The 26,849-nt window shown below is 42.2% G+C and overlaps 3 protein-coding genes across 3 annotated transcripts in view; 1 reads left to right on the forward strand and 2 right to left on the reverse strand.

The window, feature by feature from the left end:
- Positions 1–12: 12 nt before the first annotated feature.
- On the reverse strand, positions 13–12,642 carry LOC137283592 (sphingomyelin phosphodiesterase-like). Its single transcript, XM_067815181.1, has 12 exons — positions 12,301–12,642; positions 9,987–10,151; positions 9,223–9,346; positions 8,717–8,823; positions 7,175–7,344; positions 6,121–6,231; positions 5,225–5,393; positions 4,207–4,280; positions 2,809–3,001; positions 2,169–2,267; positions 1,624–1,718; positions 13–764 (listed from the first exon to the last, which is right to left on the reverse strand). The coding sequence occupies exons 1-12, from the start codon at positions 12,640–12,642 to the stop codon at positions 650–652; spliced, it is 1,764 nt and encodes a 587-aa protein (XP_067671282.1). The 3' UTR covers positions 13–649.
- Positions 4,387–4,949, forward strand: LOC137258650 (high mobility group nucleosome-binding domain-containing protein 5-like). Its single transcript, XM_067796350.1, is given in 2 exon segments — positions 4,387–4,437; positions 4,572–4,949. Coding segments are annotated over 2 exon segments (429 nt in total).
- A 1,499-nt stretch (positions 12,643–14,141) lies between the features above and the next one.
- LOC137283599 (sphingomyelin phosphodiesterase-like) overlaps positions 14,142–26,849 on the reverse strand; it is a 15,533-nt gene continuing 2,825 nt past the window's right edge. The window contains exons 3-13 of the mRNA XM_067815194.1: positions 26,650–26,814; positions 25,955–26,078; positions 24,932–25,038; positions 23,498–23,667; positions 22,596–22,706; positions 21,052–21,220; positions 19,890–19,972; positions 18,947–19,139; positions 17,761–17,853; positions 16,796–16,890; positions 14,142–16,334 (exon numbers count right to left, since the gene is read on the reverse strand). Of these exons, the coding sequence (XP_067671295.1) occupies positions 16,220–16,334; positions 16,796–16,890; positions 17,761–17,853; positions 18,947–19,139; positions 19,890–19,972; positions 21,052–21,220; positions 22,596–22,706; positions 23,498–23,667; positions 24,932–25,038; positions 25,955–26,078; positions 26,650–26,814 (1,425 nt within the window). The 3' untranslated portion in view covers positions 14,142–16,219. The remainder of the gene's footprint in view (positions 16,335–16,795; positions 16,891–17,760; positions 17,854–18,946; positions 19,140–19,889; positions 19,973–21,051; positions 21,221–22,595; positions 22,707–23,497; positions 23,668–24,931; positions 25,039–25,954; positions 26,079–26,649; positions 26,815–26,849) is intronic.

The following is a 26,849-nucleotide window of genomic DNA, read 5'->3' on the forward strand; positions in this document are numbered from 1 at the left end:
AGAAATATAGCATTAAACGTTTGAATCAGTCAAGTATTTATTTTTTAAAGTATTTTCACAATTTGTGGATCTCAATAATTATTGAAAATATAGTTCTGGTAAAAGTTACATATTAGCATGACCTAGCACAGATAACTGGCTCCATCCCTCTAACACAGTTGATATCAGCTTCCATTACACTGCAGGTAGTGTGAGAATGATGTCATTCATTGTATCATCCCAGAGTTTAGCACCTTCAATTTAATAATAACAATACCGTATATAATAACATCCCACTCATCACTAGTCATGGCGGCAGTCTCAAACAGAATTATTTATATTACAATATCCAGAGAAGAATGTGGGCATGACACAAAACAGTTACTTCATTCAATCACTCAAGCTTGACTCAAAGTTGCTGCATAGTTTACACGATCACACTGAACAGGTATTTGCACACGATTGAAATCAAGCGACAATATTACTGATGAGAATATAACGGCATGATGCTTCTCTTATAGTGTACAGAACGGGTATGTGTACATGTGCTTTAAATACGTTATTTACGCTGCTAAAATTCTGACGGGACACTTCTCGGACAGTTTCCATCATCTGATTGTAAGAGCTTGCACGCAAGTTGAATATGGCTGTAGGTTCACGGACGTTCTCCTCACAGATCTTCACACAGCCTTGGATCTTCCGACCGCCCAGACTTCAGCAGACAGAGCACTTCGAACTTACAGTCGTGGGTGCAAGGAGTGGAGTCTCCTCCCCTGGATCTGTGACTGCAATGATTAGCCCTTAGTGGTATTGGTCTCATTGGTGTGAGGTTACTGAGTATTTCAACTGAACTATGCTGAGAGAAGGGGAGGATAGGTGAGTAAGAGAGTAAGGGGATGGGAGGGGTGGGTGGGGGAGAAAGAAAGAGAGAGAAAGAAACGAAGGGGGAGAGAAAGGAGTAAATAGGTGACAGAAAAGGCGTTGGGGAGAGAGAGGGGGGACGAGAGAGGGCAAAAGAGAGAAAGGGGAGTGTTGGGGAGAGTGAGCGAGAAAGAGAGCGAGAAAGAGGGGGGAGAGAGAAAGACAGAGTGAGAGAGTGAGAAAGAGAGAGAGAGAGGAGAGAGAGAGTTGGGGAGTGAGAGAGAGAGAGTTAAATGACATTGCACAACCGCTTCCAACACTGCTTTTGTTGCTCCGAGTCATATTTAACCTTTAAGACCCCGGTTAGAATCGGTCAACGACAAGAGTCATAAGAGGCCACTGATGGAATCGGGTGGGTGGGCTCACTGACTTGGCTGACACAGGCCATCGCATCCCAACTGCGCAGACCGATGTTCATGCTGTTGATTCAGACTCGATTATTTACAGACCGCTGCAAAATGGCTGGTATATTGCCGAGTTCGCCATTTGACAACAGAGCAAACAAATCAACCGTATCAGACTTAGATTCTTTGTGTCAGTTCACCCTGGCATTCGTGCCAAGTTGCCATTACGCTGGGTGACTCGGTCATATTTTCTGTTAGACTACAAAGTATTTTTGTTGTAGTAATCTCTCAGTAAGTTGTATTTGACAAGGACTAGTGAATACTAACCAGTTTTTCACTACATGTGTGTTAATCTGAGCTGTTTCTGTGACATGCGTACCGATTAAATTTGTTGAAGAGTTCGTCGTCGTCTCTCATTCTGTAAACGAGGTCGCTCCAGTCGGCGGGGGTGCTGCCGTTCATGCCGTAGGCAGTCTAACAAAACAGAACAAAGGAAATTCACAAAAGATGTTTACCATCTTGTGTTTACGTCAGATTTCAATATTCTTTGAGCTTATGGAAGAAAAGACGTATTTATAAATACAACTGGAATTCATATTGAATTTAATTGAATTTAAGTTTTTGTTGAACAATCCACCAACAATTAATAATTAAACATACTGCTTATGCAGCCAATAGCACACAAATTAAGGAATGTAGACAAAAGAATCAGTGACATTATCCAGCGCAGTCAGGCCCCTACCATTACTTATCAACATAGGCCATGGAAAGCATGGAGTAAATGACGTGTTTATGGAAATGTGAAAGCAAACAGATTCGTGGTTAATTAATAAAATACTACGATTGTATTATATGTTTTTTTTTTAAACAGAATTTAGTGCGATAATTTGAAAACATAAACTGTGGCACGGTGATGTCATTTACCAGTGGGCTGTATTCAAACTTCCATGTTGGATTTGTACTGTTGTTGTTGTTGTTGTTAGCAGAGATGTCGAAGATATAGTCTTCATAGTCTAGCACAGCCTACAAAATAGAAATAGAAATACAAAATCCCTTTCTGCCATACCGAGGAATCGCAACTAATGGCAAAGTCTGTTATCTGTAAACACGTTATAAATTGCTCAGAAATACTGCTGGCGTCGGATGGCACCAGTCATAAATGCTTGCCAAGACCTGCCAAAGGTGCCAAAAGGAACACTGCAACGTATGGGAGACACCGCCTTAGGGAATTGCACATCAAACATAACATCTGTCACTGATACGGATCAATTTGGAAATTTGCTTTATAATCATGACTCCCATGAAAAATTCTTTAACTTTTGCTGAGGCCTTAATTGCTGGATTTTTCGGTTTTGTTTTTTGAATGAACAGCCTCATCATGACTAAAGTATCATCCTTCATATATCGTCACTGAGATCAAGAATTCATATCCTATTTTTTTATTTGGTATAGGGATATCCTGCCGTTAAAATCAGCAACTTCTAAAAATTTAAGAGAACCAATATTTATGGCGTGTTGCATTAAAAGTGAAAATTACAAAACGCAACCAACTGTTACCACTTACGAAGGAGCTGTTGGTGTAGAAGCCGTCCATGGTGTAGATCCTGTAGTTGGGGTTGTTGTTAGACATGGTCGTCACAGACCCACCCACGTAGGCCACGTTGACAGGCCGGGTGAGATTGGCGACGTCGTAGTACACGCGGAATTCGTCGCTGTGCGTGTGGCCGTTAAACTGGCCGACTATCGTGCTCTCGTACCTTTATAAAAATCAAAATATTATGTTATAATGTTAGTGTCGATCATTTGGTTCGTGCATATCACTATTTACTAATTACGTGAAGAATCGATGCTGATGGCGTCAATCAATTTTGGCTCAAGATTATCTTATTACGAATTGGTTGGGAGGTGTTTTGTGCTTTCAGGGCTTTTTTATGTAACGCCAAACGATAATATCCCAAACAGATGGTGACGCTCTGTACATAATCGAATCTGGAGCAGACAATCCAGTGACCAGCATCATGACCATCTACATAATTGGGATACGATGACTTGGCACAGTGTATCAACAAAGTCAGCGAGCCCACCCGATCCCGTTAGTCACCTCTTACGACATACAACGGTTGCAAAGCACCAGTTCTAACCCAGGGCCTAGATGTTTGAAGCTCTCTTAGCGCTAAAGTAGTCGCATGTGACACACATTAACATTAACAAACCGACTATCTTATCGCTAAGAGAGCTTCGAAAATCTAGGCCCAGATCTTATTCACAGATCGATATCGTGTTCGTTATAGTTAATATGCTTTAATTTATAATCTTGGAAATGAACATATTTGCAGTCGAAAACAGTTCTTTTTATGCTGTAAAAATAACGTTTCGATTGAATTCCGTGTCAAGCAACGAATGCAATGTACAGGGGACGGAATATATATATGGCAGTTGGAGGGTAACAGGAACAACAGTTTATGAGAGATCGGGTGAGATAATTAGAACACTTTGGTGTTAGTACAACACCTCTGATTGTCGGAGAAGACATGACGCCTTGATAACAGTTTAATTTTAACAGGAATGTTAACATTTTTTGTTGTCTAACCCTCTTTGAATGTTAATATTTTTTGTTCTCTAAAAGTCATTTAGATGTCATTTAGAGACATCTAAAGATATAATTAGCGACATAAACAAACACTTCACATTCAGTGATAACACGAATTATGATAACACGAACATGACATGAATTACAGAAAACATAGAGTACTGACAAAATAGTATAATAGTTTTGTCATTCCTCACCTGATGGCGCTTTGGGGCAACCTAGTGGCTAAAACGTTCGTTCATTTCGGCGATGACGTGGGTTCGAGACCCATTATGGGTACAATGTGAAAAGCCATTTTTTATGTGTCCCCCACGGTGATGTTGCTAGAATACTGCTAAAAGCGGGGTAAAAATAATCTCATTCACTGCTCACCTGCTAACAATATTGTAGTAATTCCAGCTCCAGGCTTTCAGGCAGTTGGTTGGCATGTGGCCGAGGATGAACACCTGCAACATTTGGGACGGCATGGTCCAATCAGGTTTAGCCATTATATGACGTTTGTCCAGCCCCACAACGGAACACATGTAATACGTGTGGTCTTACCATAGGCAAATGAATTTGTTCAAAACTGACTCTGTTCACCCAGCAGAAGATGGGTACCCAGTGGGATGCGTCATACGGCTATTAACATTCAAGCATCTCACGGGCAGTTTGGATTATCCAGGAGAGAACAATGCCCGTAATCTTGCATGCGCTTACAGAAATGCAAGTGACCTTAGCAGTAGCAACGCTAGTAGGAGGAGGAAAAGAAGGAGGAGGATGTGGAGGAAGAGGAGAAGGAGGATGTAGAGGAAGAAGAAGAGAAGGAGGATGTGGAGGAAGAAGAGGAAGAAAAGAACGGTGGTGTGGAGGAAGAGAAGGAGGATGTGGAGGAAGAGGAGGAAAAGGAGGATGAGGAGGAAGAGGAGAAGGAGGATGTGGAGGAAGAGGAAGAGAAGGAGGATGTGGAGGAAGATGAGAAGGAGAGTGTGGAGGAGGAAGAGGAGGAGAAAGAGGATGTGGAATAAGACGGAAAGGAGGAAAAGGAGGAAGAGGAGCAGAAGGAGGATGTGGAGGAAGAGGAAAAGGAGGAAGAGGAGGGAGAGGAAGAGGAGGAGGAGGAGCAGCAGCAGTAGTAGCAGTTGTAGTTGTATTTGAAGCTCATGAGATATGGAATATACGCCTCTGAACGGTCAGTCAGATGTATGTGTGTATGTTGAAAACAGGTTTAAGGACGTTAAGAAGTTGCTGTATCAATGGTGGGAACAATTATTGCTTTCGTTCTTTTGTTTCAAGCGAAAAGAAGAACATTCGTAGTTATGTCCAGAAGCGTCTCCGACACACACACATCCACACACACACACTCGTTGACACACGCGTGCACAGACACACACACACATCCCTCTCTGACCTTCTCCCCAGCGTCCTCCGCCTTCTGTAATGTCTCAGCCAGCCACTGCAACTCGCCGTTCGGGTCGGTGGTGTTGATGAAGAGCCACCAGTTGTTGATGTAGCAGAAGATGTTGTTGACGGAGATGATGCGGAAACCGGGAAATGGGGAGAATGTGTAGAAGCCTCCTCTGTAAGAAACTACTCAAATTTAACATGTTATATTTGGGATTATACTTTCTGAATAACGTACAGGTTTTAGTACCTATTCGTTGACTCATCAGTGACCTTTTATTCCATTCGGAGAAGTACGATGCTCGTGTTGGATCACTAAATTGTCTCTTCCAGACTCGATTATTTTCAGACTGCCGCCATATAGCTGAGTGCGGCATTCAGTTCCAACATTCATTCCAGTTTCTGTTAATTATTTTCTAAACCGTGTCATTATACGATGTTAATGCAGTGCTTCAGCAATGTTCCAACCTAATAACGGTGGTATGTACATAACCAGTTCTGGACCAGACAATGCAGTGAATGAGATTATGTGCACCGATCTGCGCACTTGTCACTTGCATGAAACAACGAACCTGATCCCGTTAGTGATGAAGTGAGTTGGATTTTACGCCGCTTTTAGCAATATTCCAGCAACATGAATATTTCCTTAGAAATGGGCGTCACACATTGTACCCATGTGGGGAATTGAACCCGGACCTTCGGCGTGACGAACGAACGCTTTAACTACTAGGTACCCCATCGCCCCTGATCCCACCAGTCGCCTCTCACACTGGGTTGCTGAATGCAAACCAAGTTTAACCCGGATTGTCAGAGAGTACCGGGTGCTAGAAATGACCACATGTAACTTGGAATAAGTCAGTCATTAATCCTTGTACCGGCGCACCATCTAATTTGATAACCCACCTCAATATAGTTTCTTTCGTGTCACCTGGAAGCCACCGAGTCCAATGTGTTGCCATGGCAGCATACATCCATTCCTGGGACAGGTTGCCCTTGATGTAATCCGGAGGAAAACTGTTGAAGCAATAATTGTACACATAAAATATAACACTGCTAGGATACCTATTAACAGTCCTGGGTGTAAAAGTGAAGAAAGGGGTGTTAGAAATATTCCCTGTAGATGACATCAGCAGTAACATCTAAAAAAATAAGTGACACACGATTCACGGGTGTACGACGATACACAAAACAAAATAATCTCTCAGGTCCTAACCGACAGTCTGTTAACAGGTCTACTTTTTATACCCGGAATTAAGGGAAGAAACGGGGCTTCTTTTTAGAGCATTTTTTTATCAAATTAAAAACCAATATCAAGTCGCATGGGTTATACATAGGTTGAATATGTTGAAACATATTGAAATGTAAGTGTTATGCCTCATATTAAACATTGTAAGTGTATCTTCACTTTGCTGACATTATGAGACCACCTACAACCCGGATGAGGGTCAGAGGTCAGGTGACAAGATGCGGTTATACTGAGCAGGATGTGCACTTTGAATCAGATCGAACTTTCAATATTAACGTTTTCGCTTCTTCTATCTGAAGGTCGTTATTTGCTACACTCATGTTGTCACTTCAGTCAATCAAAGTCTAATATTTATGTCTTGAGAAACGTAAGTTACAATATGTTTTTTACTTTTAGTAACCATCCTCATTGACGGGTCGATTTAGCTTCACTAAATAAGTCATTTATACAACTATCTTCGTTTAGTACTAAGGAGCAGTTTGTAGCCCAGTGGTTACAAGGTTAGCCCGTCATTCCGGATTCGAATCCCCCTATGGGTACAATATGTGAAGTCTATTGCTCGAATACCCACTTCACATACTTGTTTATTAATAACAATTTTATTTATTAGTATTTTATAATTCTGTTCTGTTCTCTCTGTCGAGTGCAAAGTCTACAATATTTAGAGCGCTCGTAAATTCAGTTCCATATCTGTCAATAGCCGATAATTACCTGTTACAGGGGGCAGTGTCGTGGTTACCGGCACAAAAATACACCTGTTTCCCGGGCAGGTACTTGTCGAAGTAGGACACCAGGCGGTCCAGGGCTGCGAGTTGTTCAGTCCGGGTTTGATTCCATACATCATGAGCAGCTATGTCTCCCGTGAATATTATGAAGTCAAACTGAAGATCACCAACAATAGTCTTTCAAGATGTGATCAAGAATGTTCATATTTCATTATAGAAAACACCTGTTGGTCCGACAACCGCGACTCCTGTATGCTTATCTTAGGAACATCTTTAAATTAGATTTGTTCGTACAGGTGATAATATTATAAGTTATACATGTAGCCTATATACAGTATGTGTAAGCACTAGTTCTGAAGGGATTTTTAATTAATATTTTTTTTATTTAAGGTTCACCTTGTCATTTATACACACATTCAACCGATTCAGCAAAACAGTGAAAGCAAGTACATTTGTTGGTATGGTATTTTCAGGATAACAAAGTAATTAAAGTCAATTAAATTCACGTCTTTAACCAGAATGTGTTTACATGTCTTATCGTTGAGAGGATGCTTTTGTAACCTCAGACTTTCATAATTGTAGCGTAAATATGTCTCGGATTGTTTTGCGAAACTAGCAGAATTTTTGTGACAAAGTGAAATTGAAGATGAGTGTCACCTCTTCTTTAGTGTAACAAGATTTCAGTCTTCGATCCATATGTCCTTCATTCCTAAATAATAATTCGAGGGTGGTGGGGTAGCCTTGTATTTTAAGCGTTCGCCCGTCAAGCCGAGGGTCAGGTTCGAGTCTCGACATGGGTACAATGTGTGAAGCCATTTACTGTGTCCACCGCATTAATGTTTCTTACCTAGTGCTAAATGTGGCGTAAAATCACACTCACTCATTCAATACAGAACTGAAAAAGTTAATAAAGTACTGTAGGAAATAGATTTTTTTCTGTTATAACATTTTTGTCGATTTCCGTCATTACTTTCGTGTTCTCAACTCACAAAACCTGCATACAATCCTTTCAGTGGAACTTAATATTCCATATGCTTTTGGTGTCAGTGTATGAGTGAGTGAATAAGCTAATGCGCCGCTTTTAGCAGTATTCCAGTAACATCACGGCGGGGGACAGGAAAATTGAGCTTTAAACATTGTACACACGAGCGAACGCTTTAATCAGTGAGTTAGTGAATTTGGGTTTACACCACAATCAGCAATATTCCAGCCCTCTGGCGGGGCTCTGTAATACTGAAGGCTGGATCAGACGATACAGTGATCAACATCATCAGCGTCGATCTACGTAACTGCGATACGATGACATGTGTCAAAGAAGTCAGCGAGCCTGACCACCCGATGGCGTTAGCCGCCTCTTACGACAAACATTGGTATTGAAGATCAGTTCTAACCCAGCTTTTCACGGGTCGTTTTGGATATCAGGTTCGAGAGGGTGATTCTATTTTGTATGGTGTATTTTAGCATCAGATGTCCTTCAGGCCCTGTCCGCCTGTTTGTACATCTTCTGTAAGTCACATGTATGTCTCACCTCGTCTGTCTTGGTGGCGAGATGCTGAAACAGGTTGTCTACGATAATGAGTGGTGAGTCACAGGTACGATAGTCCCCCCATTTGCCTGCACCTGGGACACCAGCCTCTGCACCCGGGAATGAGAAATCAGACAGATCAGTGAGTGAGTTTAGTTTTACGCCGCACGCCGCACGCCGCACGCCGCACGCCGCACGCCGCACTCCGCACTCCGCACTCCAACTATATGGCGGCGGTATGTGAATAATCGGATCTGGACCAGACAGTTCAATGATCAGCAGCATGAACATTAACCAACGCATTTGGGATGAAATGACATGTGTCAACCCAGTCAGCATGTCCGACCATCCGGTCCCGTTAGTCGCAGCTTACGACTAGAAGAGCAATTCTAACCCGGATCTTCTTTTGTAACTATAGCAACCTAGACCTAACATTAAACGTTAATTTACGTCAAAGAAATATTTTGATGGATAACGTGGTAAACGAGGACGTGACACTGATGACGTACCTGGTTTACCGTCGTTGCTACGGCAACACAGGGGCTCGTGGCAGATGGCGTTAGCTCCTTCTTGGTACATCAGGTCGATGTGAATGTCTGTTAGCTGGAGGAAGCGGACCTTGGGGGACCCGGGCTGCATGGAGAATTGAGATACGTGTGAGGGAGTGGTCTGGTCTTGGGGGGGGGGGGGGGGGGGACACAGGATCATTAAGTTTCAGCTGCATTAATGAGGCAAAATACCACACACTATGACCGGTTTTCATATTCGTCATCTCTGGCAATAAACATGGACACCACTAAGGAGATCCCAGACGGATGAAAGACAGACTGACAGTGAAATGAGGGTAAATCCAGGTTTCCGTGAATCCGTAGGGCACAAGGTCACATTAGTCGGTTGCGATATTCGAATTACAAAATACAAAAGAACAATGGATAATTATTGTTCTCTACGTTATTTCCTTGCATGTTGTTTGACGCCGCATTCAGTAATATTCCAGATATATGATGATAATTTGTAAATAATCGAGCCTGGACCAGAAAGTCCAGTGATCAACATCATGAGCATCGATCTGCGCAAATGGAAAACGATGACTTGTGTCAATTAAGTCAGTGAGCCTGACCATCAGACCCATCCGGCCCCGTTACACTCCTCCTACACGCGTGGATTAAGACCAATTCTAATCGGGATCATCACAGGTTCGTAGATACATTAAACAGACAAACCAACCAATTAAACATAAGATATTTGACAAAACGATGAAATCCTAACTCACCGCTGGGGGTTTAGGAGGTATGACCGGTGGTTTGGGTGTGTCAGGGAGGGTGACGTTCCACATGTCAGTGGGGAAGTAGGGAGTGGCGCAGTCTGGTCCCACGAGTATGCCACAGATGTCGTTGGGGTTGAGGGCGGTGTGCTGAGCCACCGTCATGGCCATGTCCTAAAAACACATGTTTGTTTGTTTGTGTAACAACAATACACGGGGGTTTGTAAGTAATATAATCTGGAACAGACAATCCACTGATGGTCATCAGGAGCGTCGATCTGCGCAACCGTCAGATAAGCACATACATCAGCGTTGAAGACAAAGTGTGTAAGTCGAATCTGCATGGTGCTGAAGAGAAATAGAGACTGTACAAAGCATGAAGAAATAGAGACTGTACAAAGCATGAAGAAATAGAGACTGTACAAAGCATGAAGAAATAGAGACTGTACAAAGCATGAAGAAATAGAGACTGTACAAAGCATGAAGAAATACAGACTGTACAAAGCATGAAGAAATAGAGACTGTACAAAGCATGAAGAAATACAGTTTGGCAAAAGTACAAAGAAATAGACTGTCCAAAGCATGAAGAAATAGAGACTGTACAAAGCATGAAGAGAAAGAGTATGTCCAAAGCCTGACGAGAAAAGGACTTTTCAAAGCATGAAGAGAAACAGTTTGGCAAAAGTACAAAGAAATAGACTGTCCAAAGCATGAAGAAATAGAGACTGTACAAAGCATGAAGAGAAAGAGTATGTCCAAAGCCTGACGAGAAAAGGACTTTTCAAAGCATGAAGAGAAACAGTTTGGCAAAAGTACAAAGAAATAGACTGTCCAAAGCATAAAGGGACGATACTGTCCACAGAATGAAGAGAAAGAGACTGTCCATAGTATGACGAGATAGAGAGTGTCCAAAACAGAAAGAGAAATAGACTGTCCACAGCATCAAGAGAAAGAGACTGCCCAAAGCATGACGGAAAATGCAGTGTCGAAGGCATGAAGGGAAATAGGCTGTCCAAAGCATGAAGAGAACGAGACTGTCCAAAGCATCAAGAGAACGAGACTGTCCAAAACATGAAGAGATAGAGACTGTCCAAAACATGATGAGAAAGACTGTCAAAATCGACTGAAGAAATCGAGACTGTTCAAAGCAGAAAGAGAAAAACTGTCCAAAGCATGAAGAGAAATAGACCGTCAAAGGCATGAAGAAGAGATAGAGACTATTCAAAGCATGAAGACACAGATACTGTCCTAAGCATGACGAGATAAAGACTGTACAAAACATGAAGAGGATGACTGTCCAAAAATGAAGAGAAATAGATCGTCAAAGGCGTGAAAAAGAGATAGAGACTGTTCAAAGCATGGAGACGTGGTGACTGTCCTAAGCATGGGGAGATACATGTCAAAACATTGATTACAGAAAAGTCTCGTTTCCTGTTTACTTGGTTCTGTCCTATTTCGCAGCTTAATGCGATAACCAGTCCAGTATTTTCAGACCATGTCATTTAACTGGATGCATATATATTAAACAGTGTGATTTGATAAGTCTACGCAGTTGTATATTGCAACACTAAGCTCTTTCTAATCCTAGTAAATACGTCGTATGGCGTGCTATGTCGTACAGCGAGCTCTGATAAACAGGAACCTGGAAATGGTGGAAATATCAAAACGAGGCTCTGCCGCTAGAAAAGTTTAGCGGTCTCTGACGGAACTGATATTACATCAACCTCATTGTTCGTTACAGAACTACGCTCAATAAGTGCAAAGCAACACATAACAGGTTTAACCAGTGTGCCAGATACATTGTAAATCGTTTTACGACCTCATCAGACAGGGGCAATCTGTGATTCCATAGTTAAGGTATGCTGCCTCAACCTCGACATAAAGTAGAGAATGACGGTGCAATTAAAGTTTAAAATTGAAATTCATTTGTAAATACCATTTTCTTATGAAACAAGGAATTGGAATTCAGTTTAACCAGAGATGTTTGTGGTGTCAATTTACGCTTTCACACGAGAAAATTCGGATCATCTGAAAAGTAGGTCATTGTCTGAATAGGTTAGTGAGACTTATGTTTCGGTATGAGACTGTACAAAACATGAAGGGAAATAGACCGTCCAAAGCATGAAGAGAATGAGGCTGTCTAAATCATTGCCGCTGTGAGGTGTGAGGAACAAGGAATAATATGACGATCTCAACTCGATATAGAGTCAGGTTAGAAGAAGTGATGAGTTCAACCCATTTTATACTGGCATGAGTATGAGAGTGCATGGCTGTCTGAACTAACTTACAGATAGGTGTGACTTAGGTTAAGATTTCAACTCACCTTATACTCAGGTACGATGTAGGCACACACTCTATCAGTCTCAAAATGGAATTGTTTACATATGTCGATCACCGCTCTGGCAATATCCTCTTCGGGCCGCTTGTCCATCACCATACTTCGTATAGTGTTCACAAGCAGCTTACAGGCGAAACACCGGTCACTTTCACCTGTGATCGTTCCAAGCTCACCCCGATGACCGCCCATAGTAAATGAATATTTCTTTGCCGCACTTCTCGCATTCATTTCAAAATGTCCACCAAATTTTGCTTCTGTTCTGGTGGCGCCCGTTACCAGGGTAACAGTACACAGTGCCGTTAAACACAAAACAGCCCTAAATGACATTCTAGATCTAGTTAGATTCTGCATAAGGTAATAATGAATCCAGATGTTATTCGGCCGACATATTGTGGCCGATGCCTGAAGTCTGCATTATCAGTTGCATGTGGTCTATGGTTTGTAGGTAGGTGTATCATACATTGGTGTTATCGCTCGTCTGACGCCGGTGTAGATACGAACGGGTTAATGAGACCTAATTTGGTACATCTGTACGTAAATACATGTGCGTCATATCTTTACAATCTAACAATGCATTGTGAACTTTAAATCTTAGCTCACGAGTCGTCTACATCCTTCAACGCTGACATTGTGATTGTAGTTGCTTTTTGTTTTTTGTTCGTATTTTTTTTATCGCACTCAGCATTGAGTATTTGTATTTGGAAAAAGGCAAATGTATTAAACAAGTTAAAACATTGATTACAGAACAGTCTCATTCTGTTACTGAAGCACATGAGACACACGTGGTCTCACCTTGTCCAGGTGAGTTTGTCCAAAATTGTGTCTGTTCACCAGCAGTAAATGGGTACCCCATGGGATAAGTAATGCGACTATCAACCTTCTAGCGCCTCACAGGCACGCTGTGTTATCAAGGATAGTAATACTCAGGCTGTGTGTTAGCTCTTTGAGCATGAGCCATGTATATATGGAAAAAGGCATTTTAAATTGACATTTATTGTCATATTATGAATTTAATATGGATCAGGCAAAACCGCGATTGATTTTATGACACACAATCAACAAAGTCGCCAAACCTGACCGCCTGGTCACTCCTTTGGTGTACAACATAGGTACACAGGATAGGTGATACGTTACTATCGACCAAAAAATAAGGGAACTAAGAAACTGAATGCAGCAAACACAGAGGTGAAAGGGAGCGTTACCGTAGCGTTGCACCCGAACGCAACATCCTATGAGAATGACGTCCCACGTGATGCATTACCAACATGCGATGCACGTGAACAAACCAACTGGAGAAGTGCGTGTGCGCGTGTGCGTGTGCATGTGCGTGTGTGTGTGTGTGCGTGCGCATGTGTGTGTGCGTGTACGCGCGTGTGTGTGTGTGGTGCCCGAATTTAGGGTATAACATAACATAACGTTTAATTTCGCGCCTGTGTGACAAGTACCGTCAAACTGTTGGTGTTGCAATGGGGCCTAGGCGACGACACCACAACGATTTCACACTCAATCGTTAAAAAACGGCTTGTCTGAAAGCATGGCGGCCTTTCAAGGATGTTAAACCTACAGCTCACCATGGGCACTTCAGATTGGCATTTGCTAGGCAGCATCAGGGACGGGCTTTTCGCCATTGGCGTTACACCATGTTCTCAGATGAGTCAAGGTTTTGCCTCAGATTCACAGATGGCGGGAAACATTGTTGGAAACCAGTCAACAACTGATAAGTAATTTCTGGGACGAGAGCAATGTAAAAACAAAGGAACTCTAAAGCAGGTTAGATTGTCGATCTTAAGAAAACTGTCGAATTAAGAATACCCGAGGGATAATTCAATGTCTATTATTTATTATATCTACTTAAATGTCAGGACATGTATTCATGGCCGTAATAGTAAACTCTTCATGAATAGCCTTGGTCTAATGCAGGGTGAGGTTTTGTCCCCAATACTATTTTTGTCTCCACTGGTTAACACGGTTTAAGTCTAGACATAGTGTATCGAGCAGGAAATATGAAGGTGAAGCAGCAAGCGCAGCAACAGCAAGTGTTATCAATCAATAAAGACCATTACATATGGTCCGTTGTTCAGACGTTTAGCCGGACAATTTCAATAAAACACACAAGTGTCCGGATAAACGGGGCACGACTGTATATGTTACTGATTTCGAATTTTCAAATCAATTTTCTAAAGGATGGCTGTTTGCTGTTGAAACGTAAATCTCTAAGCTTGTTCGTACTCATGTATGCCGTTGACCTTGTCATAGCCTCCGAGTTGAGGGTTTACCAGGACTATTAAACTTCCAATACTAAATACTGGAGTCTTGAAGTTAATGCTAAGAAAACTACAATAGGTGTGTTCAAAAAAGGTGGCCGTATAAGGGAACCTAAACGGTGGTTATATAATGATGTGTCTGTGAATGTTGTTGACAGTTATTTGGGCATCGTCTTTACCTGTAACAATAAGTTTAGCGTTGTTGAAAAACAGCTGTCTGATCTGCGGCGGAAGGCGGCATTTAGTTTAAAATTGAATTCTAGATCCCTTCATTGAATCCTGAAAGTTTAATGTCATTATTTGATAGTTATGTTGGAAGTGTAGTGTGTTATGTCTCGGCAGTGTGGGTCTTTCTCAAGGGAGACAACTGTGACCGATTACATCTCGATTCCTGCAAACGTTTGTAGGGTGTTAAAAGAAGTACTTGTAATGCTGTGGTTTATGCTGAATTAGGTCGAATCCCTCTCAAATATGTAAGAGGGTTTATTATGATCAAATATTGGGCGTAAGGTGTTAGTTACGGATACTTGCAATTTGCGTAGCTGTTATGAATATTTTCATGATAATATTGCAAGGAGTAATGAGCAGAACTGGGCATCTCATGTTTAACGCATTTTGACAAGTATCGGGTGTGGAGACCGTTGGTATGTTCAGGAACGTCCCTCTATTTCTTACCAGTTATCAAGCAACGAATCTTTGATCATACCTATCAGCACGTTAGAAGTCAATTGTCTCTACACATTAATCTCCCAGATAGCTACAGTCTACAGTTTTATCTCCGGATATGTATAACCTTCTCTCTACAAACGATATATGACCAAATTCAGATTATCTTCAATAACCTATCAATAGAAACATGTAGATGCTATAAGGTAACTACTAATGAAAGATTATGTAAATTTTATATCACACACATTGAGGCTGAATATAATGATATAAGACATAAATGCATTAAACACTATTATTGCAAATTTCCTTCTGTTTATAAACTGGTGCAATTATGTGCTGTTCCAAATACTGCACAACTATGTAACCTGGGTAAATTTCTTGTTATTGCCCATAAGATGAAAAAATAAGTAATTGTCATGTATTTTAAAATTCAATGTAATATATATCATGTACATTCTCCTGCTTAGCATACCATCCTGTCACAAGCTTCATGTCATATACTAAAGTCCGATATGTAATATTTCAAGGAATAAAGAACTGAATTACTGTCCGAGCAAACAATATATCAGTTCTGCTGCGAGGAGGCCAATCATGCAGTGATCAGAAGCCTGATGTGGAATTAGTATGCTGTTTACTGTCCTGCCATTCTCCTGTGCCAAATCCGGACATTGAACACACATTCTCTGAAGTAGTAATGAAAGGCTTACTCGAGTTTAAAAAAATAACTGTCCTCGAAAAGGAGTATTATAATCACCGCTTTTAAATCTACAAGTTACTAAAATTTCAGATGCCGATATAATGTAAAGCTGTTATAACTTACTTCCCTTGTAACTCTCCTCTGGAGGAATAAAGAATATATGGTTTATTCAAACTTCACATTACACGAAAAGGTGTCAGGAAAATTGTATAGCAACAAACACCACATCGGAAATCTCGTCGTCTGTTGCTGACATTAGAATCTACATCCGGTGTCAAAGGTCACTGCAGAGCGCTGGATCATGTGACCTCCCAGTTTTCAGCTCGCAAAGCATCTTGGTTTTGCAGTCGTCTGTACAGGGTCCGTTGTCTCTTAGTTTGTAAAACAGTCTGAAACAAAACAAGATTTTAATTTTTTTCAGAGCATGTTTGACACGCAAGACAAATCAACTAACTAAAAAGTGGATTATTTCAACGAACTTCAGTATTAGTGCATGAGTACTGAAACAGTTGGAGGAAGAAGAACGTAAGAATTTCCTCTATCTTTATACCATCCCATATGGGGATGTTTAAACCCCCTTGTCCCACCCAACCCAACCCCACCCATCTCGATTCGCCAGTGCATCCTGTTCAGCTTGATGCTACAGCTAGGAATATTCTACCAATGCGTGAAGCCGATTTTTTTTGTCCCCGCCGTGATATTGCTGGAAAAGTGCTAAAAGCGGCGTAAAACTAAACTCACTCATTGTATCACAAACAGTGTGTTTCAGATGGCTAATGTGAACATCTGGCTGGAACAAACGAGATTGTATTGTATATAAGTTTGGATGAAACAAACACGAAGTCCATACTTGTAAAATTGCTGAAACACCGTGTCATCATCCTTCATCCTGTAGATGAGGTCGCTCCAGTCTCGGGGGTACAGCCCGGTCATGTTGTACTCGCTCTGGAGGAGATAGCGCAGAACCAGGAGTAGATGTGGTCAGTGTGTGAAATAACGTCCGTCCAACCGCCCTAGACCGGTTAGCTTTCTAACAGACGGTCTCATGTCTCGATGTGTGGTCTGATAAAGTCACTTTAGGCTGGTAACATTTTGAAATTTTTGGGCGTTTGGGGTTTTTGGCTTATTTCATACACTGATAAAGTAGATTTTTGTTGGTATCTTTGTTCATTAACGCCGCACTCAGAAATATTCCAACACATGTTCAGTTCCAGCTCTTCAAAAAGGTAACTTCATTTTAATTTACGATTGATAAAACTGGGAGATATATCAGAGGCAGTCAATGATGAATCTTGATGAATGTTTCTAGAGTGCATCATCACATGCACTTCTATATGACCGTACCTGTATGTACAGTAATCGCTCTTGAAAGATGATTGGTGCATGGCATAAAATCTACAGGTGTATGATTTCGTTTTCAAACATTAAAGTAACTGCTAGAAATAAAACATTATCAGCTGTGTGATGCAAGATGATGCAATGGTCTACAACGATGTATCGTACTTTAAGACCGTAAAAATCAAGAATGAAACCCCATGCACCTGTATGTGCACTACTGCGTTGAGCGCGAGCATCTCGTGCGTGGTGTTTCGGATGGCGCCGCGTTCAGTAGACCTCTGTCTTTGAAAAGTTTGTAAACGCTTATACTTTTTGTCCATATGGAACTTGTTTAGCCTATTAAAGAGAATATATCTATATAGATGCTGGACCAGACAATCCAGCGATCAGTATCATGAACATTGTTATACGCATCACAACTACATTTAAACAAATTGTTAGACATGTCTGTAAGACAGGGACAGATCTTTGGTTCACCTTAGCCGTGTACTCGAGCTGCCACACTGGCGCCGCCTGGCCTTTGTTGGCGGTCGCAATGTCAGTATAGTAAGTCTCAAAGTCCAGCACAGCCTTTAATGAAAAATAAATACCAGAGGTATTCACAAATTACAGTCACAACTTAGTGGTCGGCGGGGTGGCCTAGTGGTTAAGCGTTCGCAGTCACGTTGAAAACCAGGATTCGATTCCCCACAAGGGAACAATGTGTAAGACCCATTTCTGTTGTCCCACGCAGAGCTGTTGCTAAAAGTGGCGTAAAACTAAACTCACTGGCGTTTGTACTTTGCTGACTGACGGGATGCTTGATTTTTCATGTTTCCTTTCGCCTATAAGACGCATTGTACACTGTTATCGGAAACAAAGCGCAAGACATAGGTAATTCGTTTCAGAGGTGGAAAACGTTGGCGTATGGCACATGAGGGTCTGCCAAGACTGCTCTTCATACGATGAGAGAGTGACTGTGGTTGTACGTCAGTTTTACCAACGTTTAACACTATCACGGTAGGGAACACCAGAAATGGCCTTCACACATTGTACTTATAGGGGGAACCGAACCCGGGTTTTCCGCTTGACACGCGAAAGCTTAACAACTAGGCTACTCCACCTACCGTTCATAATACAAACTAAGACACGCATGTCTGTATAACCGGGATGCGAACCCACGACACCGGAAAATGGGCTTAACACATTGTACCCATATAGGAATCGAACCCGGGTCTTCGGCGTGACGAGCGAACGCTTTAACCACTAGGTTACCCCATAGCCCTTCATTTTCTGAGAGCGAATAAAGTCCCCTGGCTCATTTTCATTACATTTCATTAAGATAGCTAAACTTTTAAAATGCATTGAATTCAGTGATTTAATGTCAGTCTTTGAGATCACCGACTGTTGAATGAAATGCAATGTCAGAAAAAATGTGTTAAGAATGTTAATTTAGAAAATACCGGTCGTGTTTTCATCTAGATATGTTTAAAATGTCTTTGAATCCCGCGGGGAATATATATTTGGTGTCATAACACGTTTAAAGTCTAAATGCTAAATTTGAAACATGGTTACGTTGCCTTAAAACCATCTGAACGTTACCCCAAGTCGAAACAGACCCTAAAGATATGGTTGTACCCGCTACTAATTGTACTGACTATGTCAACATTGACGTGTATCTCACCCAGGAACTGGAGCTGTAGTTTCCATCCATGCTATAAATCCTGTAACTAGGATTCATGTCGCCGCGGGTGGTAATGCCCCCCATGACGTAGCCGATGTTGGTTGGTCGTGTGAAGTTGACGTCATCATAGAACACTTCAAACTGGTCCTTGTGAGTGTGTCCGTAGAACTGGGCCATTATGGTGCTCTCATACCTACACGGACATAAACGGTCACTGAATATGTCATTGTGTCCCTAGAACTGAGAACCAGAGTTTAGTTTTACGCCGCACTCAGCAATAGTCCAGCTATATGGCGGCAGTCTGTAAATAATCGGATCTGGACCATTCGGTTCAGGGATCAACAGCATGAACATCAATCTACACAGCTGGGATACAAGTTAATAGACCAGAAACTACTTACTTCACTTATTCAATCTTCTGGTAGTTGATCGTACACACGAGTAACCCCATCCTTGCAGAAGATTGAGTCATGCAGCGTTATCAAGTTTTTGGAATTGAAGGGTTGGACTGCCCGACAGAATCATGAGGGGATTATGGTGTAGCCTACTGGTTAAAGCTTCTGCTCGTCATGCCGTCAACCCGGGTTCGATTCCTCACATGGACACAATGTGTGAAGCTCATTCATGGTCTTCTCCGCCGTGATGTTGTGAAATAATTCTACAAGCGGCGTAAAACTTAAAACTCATTCATTCCACCATGTTATGTGTTTGTCCTACTGAAGCCACAGACAGATGATGATTTCAACTCATACAATCGGAAGTCCTGTGAACTGTCATTTGGAAAACCTCGTGTTAATCTGTTCGATACTGGCGTATCCAGAAATTCGGATTTTTGCTTTTATGTCATAAGCAGCTTGTGAAATATTCTAAAGACCTTTCAACAGAAAATGAGTAGTGGTATCGAGAACTAGGATCTGATTATGCAATCTGTCAAATTACTCGCCTGTTGACAATACGATAGTAGTTCCAGCTCCACGGCTTTAGACAATTGTCCTTTCCTGGGGGTATGTGGGTGAGAATGAACACCTGAAACAGGAGGGTTTGATACAGTGGAAACCTCTGTATATTCCTTGGTTGTTTGGTTGTTTGGTTGTTTTACGCCGCACTCAGCAATATTCCAGCTATATGGACACGGTCTGTAAATCGCAATAAACATGAACACCCCAAAGGCGATCCCAGTCAGATGACAGATACCATGACAGACAGATCATCCGTAAAATTCTAGATGAATCCAGGTTTCAGTGAATCCCTGGGCACTAGGTCACGTAAGTTAGTTGCGATACCATGAAGCGGATTGAAAAAAATATCAGAGTAATGTATACTAGACATGCTATTTATTTGTTTGTTGCTTATCGCCGCATTCATCTGTTAAATGGTCGAGTCTGGACCAGACAATCCCGTGAACAGCATGAGCATCGATTCACTGAGATACTATCACATGCATCAATCAAGTCAGCGAGCCTGGCCATCCAATCCCGTTACTCACCTGTTATCACATGCATTGACTACTGAAGATCAATTCTAAACCGGATCTTCACGGATGATTCGTATTCCCATATAGTCTACACTTCATCTGTACAGCTTTCTAACCACCACAACCACCACAACCACCACGCTGTATGTACATGTATTCATTGTTTTTTTTGAAATGTACATGGGTCTGGGGGCTTTTATACTGAATAAACGTCTTCATATCCCAAAATAAACCATTTCTCGATGTCAGTTTGAAAAGTACCTTGGGTCACGACATGGGTCACATGGAGTGCAGTTAGCCTCGACGAAACACTTCAGTGAAGAAGTTGACAATAGAACTTGGTTTTCTTTCATCATTACAACTTTTAAAATGCCTCTCAAAGAACAAATATATATATCTACCAACAATTCACATACCTTTCATAAACTGACCACAAAATATAAAGTTGTTGAAATTTGTTTCACTGTTAGGATCATCTGTGGAAATTCATTGATAAGTCACTTGTCAAATGTCCTCAAATGAATACATATAAACTACATACAGAACGTTATTTGGTCAAGAAGCGGCTAAAGAATACCAGGGTGGTGCAAAGTACTAGGAGCCTGATTAGCTATCAAGTCACGTGTCCAACCTTTTCTTTGGCGTCCTCCGCCGCCTGCAGCACGTGAGTGAGCCACTGTAGCTGATCTGCTGGATCCGTCCTGTTGAGAAGGAGCCACCAGTTGCCTTTGTTGCAGTAGTTGGTGTTGAGGGAGACGATGCGGAAACCGGGATAGGGAGAAACGGTGTAGTAGGCGCCCCTAGATAGCAGAAAGTGAACTACACATTCCGCCAGCAGAGTTGTGCCTGTCACAGACTTTATGTTTGTTTTGTTGTTGTTGTTGTTGTTGTCGTTGTTGTTTCAAACCTCACTCAACAATATTCAAGCTAAGTGGCTGATGTCTGTACATAATCGCGTCTGGAACAGCCAATTCAGTGACTGACATAATGAGCATCGATCTACGGTTCTGGAAGACAGTGACATGCATCAACCAAGTCAGACATATCGCCGCTTACGATAAGCATGGGTTCTTGAAGTCCATTTCTAACATTGATCGTCACAGGTCGTCACCTGATTTGGGAGGCTATGATTTATGGTCAACTGGTCAGAGGTGGCTCGTATACTTGTCAACAAAGTACGGACGGTATATACTGAAGCAATAGAGAATATAACTCGTGCCGTGACAGCATGTTCTTTATTGCCACAAGCACCAACATTCTAGCAACATGACCTCTAAAGAATCGAGACTCGGTCAGACAAACCGGTCACTTAGTCTGATTATCCGATCCGTCTTGCCGGGGCAAAGATAGCGTTATGGGGACTGGTTCTTATCCGGATTCCCGCCGGGACGATAGAATAATTACAGACAATATTGGGTAAACATATTGCCAGGGTTTTTTGCCCCACAGACAAAAGCATATTATACAATTGTCTCGGTTAGGATTCAAAATTCAAAGCATTCTGATACATTACTGACGCTTTGTGAGTATGTACCTATACGGGGAATCGAACCAGGGTCTACGGCGTGACGAGCGAACGCTTTAACCACTAGGCTACATCGCTTTCCCTCCCCAGTCGTAATATTGCTAAAATATTACTAAAATTCTCAAAGGTACAGCCCATTTTCTATTTTGTAAACTCGTGATAGCATCACAGATTTCATCGTCACTTATGCCATGGTTTAGAATGCTATTTATGTCATCGTCTTTGCAAACATCACACGATTACTGGCATACGGTTGACATACAGTCTATACATTTGTTTTTTGATCCACCAACCAGAACTGTCGTTTAATGAACTGAAGCAAGGAAGGATACACGCATTTGGAACTGAACATCAGCTTAATCTAGTAGTTTCACCTGTCTACGTGTCTATCATATTCCATTATACAGTCTGGGGCAGTTGTCTGCTTGTGCAAGTCATGCATTTGATAGCAAGTTATATCTATTTGATGAAGAAACGTTCAATGGCAGTCTCACATCTGCAGACGAATACAATGCGGATGGATTGGTTGCTATGCGGTTTATAAAGAAACCATGCCACATCGCTGACCATTTTACTGCAAGGTATATGTAATTAAGGGAAAATGTCGAGTAGATACGATATGCACGTGGATTCGGGAGCTGGATACTCACTTCAGGATTGTTTGTTTGGCATCTTCTGGGAGCCACGTGCCCCACGACTCGGCCAACACTGTGTACAGCCAGGCGATTGAGTTGTTGCCCGTCACTTCCGGTGGGGGGAAACTGAAAGTATCAGATTGATGTTTGTTTGTTTATTTCTTTGTTTGCTGGTATAACACCGCATTTCAGCTACATTGGGTGCGATTGGAAAATATTCGAGTTTGGACAAGACAACCCAATCAAGAGAACATAGTATTCACGATTTGTTGTTATGCGCCCCACTCAGCAATATTCCAGCTACCGTCTGTAGATAATCGAGCCTGGACCAGACGATGCAGTGACTCACAACGCGCATCGATCTACGCAACTGGGATACGAACACGCGTCAACCAAGTCAGTGAGTCTGACCACCCGATCCCGTTAGTCGGGAAAACACATACACAATCAGACCGAATCTTAGATTCATACCCATGCCTCGACAACACATGGAAACGCGGCGATATGCCCCAGATATGGATATTTAAAACTATTAAAATCTACGTAACTTTCCTCTTTCAACTTCCTACATTCTAGCAATAACTTCATGAGATGAGATACTTTCCATGCAGTATTCACAAGGCATTGTTCCGTTTCTCTTCAACTGGTCCAAATACATAAGTCAAGTGTGGGTGAATGAAGTTAGTTTTACGCTGCCTTTAGCAGTATTCCAGACAGAGGACACGAGAAATGGACTCCACACATTATACCCATGTGGGAATCGAACAGAGGCCTTCGGCATGACATACAGACGCTTTAAACCACTGTGTTACCCTAAAGGCCCCGATTCAAGAGTTCCATGAACGTCTTGAGATACTGTTTTACTTAATATGTTGATATTTCAGTATATAGTTGTGTGGACGTGGGTGCTACTGTACCTGTCGACAGGTGCGCTCTCGTGGTTGCCGACACAGAAGTATACCTGTTTACCCGGCAGGTACTGGAGGAAGAGCTTCGTCAGTCTCCGTGTTGCGGCGATCTGCTGGCTGCGGGTCTGGTTCCACACATCATGCGCCGGGATATCCCCAGTGAAGATAACAAAGTCAAACTGGAATGAGTGCATAGTCAAACCGGAATGTCATAAACTGAAACTGGAATGATATCATGTTAGCTCTGAAATGGTGACTAGGGCAAAGCTGAATTCCAGAACTGGAGCGGTAGCACAGTCAAACTGGAATGAGAGCAAAGTTGAACTGAATGTCACACAATGAAACAGGAAAAAACAACCTTTCATTTCAGAAGGGTAAACTGGAATGAGAGTCAGGTCCATCGGACATTGCAGCAGTAGAACTGGAACAATAATAGACTCTGGAATCAGGGCGTAGTCAAAAAAGAAAAGGCCCTAAAATCCACAGGGACTTGTATCGTTAGAAACAGCGAACAGTGGGCCATCGGATTGGCCATTCCCACTGTATATTTTATTGACAACCAATCGGATGGCCCGAGTCTGTTTGTGCGGATCTAATCAGTTCACTTGAAAGTCAAGGTCACTTATGGCCGACACGTGAGTAGGATTGCCAGCGGTTTTGGTGAAAATGCTTGCTTACTGCTTACATATAAATGATATGTAGATGTTGCAATAAGTATTCCGAACCGCGGAATGCCACAGTCGATCGAATTCAGCCGAACTCTGGTGCTGTCAACGTGGCTGGAATTAATAAACGAATTTAAAAGGTGAGTTTTCACCTCATTTTGGTGATCCATGATTTTGGCGTAAAATAGCGGAGGTAGCTGTTTTCGATGATTCGTGGCGTATAACTTTTCAAATTATGATCCGATTGTGACCATTTACAGGTCATATTGTAGGGAAATCGACTGACTTTCGATCCGTTGACGTCGACGGGGCCTTAAAATAGTTTACGCGGTGACATGTAACTTTGATCGAACAGAGGGTGGTTTCTTCGTTACATCCCTTTCCTTTTATATAGTACTAGGGTAGGGTCTATACACATATATGTATTTCGAGCGCTGTTTCTAAGCGATACAAGTCCCTGTGACCGCCACTCCAGTAATATGAAAACAGACGACACCAGCATTGTCGAGAATAGATCCGACCTTAGCTTCCCCTACCGGGAGTAAACCAGTGAGTGAGTGAGTATGGCTTTACGCCGCTTTTGGCAATATTTCAGACACCAGACATGAGCTTCACGCATTGTATCCATATGGAAATCGAACCCCGGTCTCCAGTGTGATGCGCGAACGCTTTAAGCACTGGGCGACCTCACCGCTCCTTATGGACAGGAAACATAATCATGTTCAATGCTAATGCTTTACACATAAATACCCTGACTGAGTATAACGACCACATATACCTGGTCCTTAATGGAGGCAAGATGTTCGAAGAGGGTGTTGACGAGGCTCATGGAGATGTCACATTGTCTGTAGTCGCCCCATCTGCCGGCACCCGACACCCCCGGGGCTGTAAAGACACAAACGAGTGAATAATGCTGCTTTAACAGTGTCTCAGGCATGTCAGATGAATGATGGGATAAACAGAGTCACGCAGCAGAGTGACGCTGGCCTTTACATTTATTCATGACGCACTTTGCGTGCGTGTGTGTAAAATTGCTTCTCCACGTCTACCGGTCCACACTACCAGTGTACCACCCGACAAAGAATATTGTAAACCAAAAGTCACTGTGTTCTGTAATCTGATTGGTTGAAAAACATGATCAAATGGTATTAGATTCCCGGAAACTGGAAGACTATTCACTGCGTATTTACACGTAAACAATTGTTTTGTTGTGTCATCAACAGTGGTGACGTCATTCAAATCATATTGAGACGTAAACTTAGAATGACGTCACAAATGAGCAACACCAGACGTTACCATGGGAACCAGCTGAAACGGCCAGCTGATGACACTTTACTGCTGTACTCATACTCGATGTAAACGAGTGCAGACAGTAAAACCCCTTTGGTTTACTTTTTTGTTTACAATGTCGATAAACATCATGTGTTGGCCAATTTCGGGGAGTTATTGAGTATTTGAAGCACGGGAATATTTCATTTGAAACCTCCGGCTGACGCCGTCGGTTCCAAATGCATTCCCGTGCTTCAAATACTCAATAACACCCGGAAATTGACCAACACATGATGTTTATCTCCTAACTGACTCCGTGCCGACAAATGCTGTTTTTATCTACTAGACGCTGTATACCAGACAGGGCAACAAGTAATAGTCCATTTGTCCTTTGACATCGGCGCTGCGCTGCACAAATAGTCACACTCGTCACGGTTGTCGCTTTCTGACGAAAGGTTTGATACCGAACTGGTCCACGGTGCTTTACATGACTGTAATTATTGTACCCTTGGCAATCGAGAATGGGTTGTACCTGGTTTGCCGTCGTTGGATCGGCAGCAAAGAGGTTCGCCGCAGTCGGTGTTGGAGCCCACCTCGTACATGAGGTCGATGTGGATATCGGTCAGTTGGAGCACCCTCAACTTTGGGGACGATGGCTGAAATTATTAAATTAAACGTAGGAGAAGATGGTTGAGGGTGAATTACTTTGACATTACACGTGGGGGAAGATGATTGAGAAGGAATTACTTTGAAATGCACTTGGGGGAAGATGACTGAGTAGGAATTACTTTAACATTACACGCGGGGGAAGATGCTTGATAAACAATTACTTTGACATTACACTCAGGGGAAGGTGACTGGCGAGGAAATACATTGTAAGTGGGCAAGACACCTGGTAAAATAACCTGATACATATGTGTTAGGATTAATGAAAGAGTGAGTATGGTTTTACGCCGTTTTAGCTATATTCCACCAGAAATGGGGTCCAGGGTGAGAACCATGTCACTGTTTGACAGCATAAAGTCAGGTTAAACAGACAGAGTGGATGATCCTAATTTCATCTATGTTTTCACCATCGTTAAAAATACTCGCATTATCTGTAACATATTATCATATCTACAGTCGCAGTAACACTATAACCTGTCTGTGAGCATGTGTAATACACGATTTATCGAAGTGATTGTACTTGTGTAAAGGTCAGACAGTACTGAGGTTATTGTGACTTACTCCGGGTGGTTGTGGAGGCAGTACGGGGGGTTTAGGTGTTGAGGGCAAGGAGACGTTCCACCACTGGTCGGGGTTGTAGGGGATGTCGCACGAGGACCCCATGATGATGCCGCAGACCTCGGTGGGTGACAGGGCGAGCTGGCCAACCACACCCAGCACCTCATCCTGAATAGAAATATGATACGTAGTAGCAGCAGCAA

This window comes from Haliotis asinina, chromosome 1 (genome assembly GCF_037392515.1).
Source record: "Haliotis asinina isolate JCU_RB_2024 chromosome 1, JCU_Hal_asi_v2, whole genome shotgun sequence".
NCBI classification, from domain to species: domain Eukaryota; kingdom Metazoa; phylum Mollusca; class Gastropoda; order Lepetellida; family Haliotidae; genus Haliotis; species Haliotis asinina.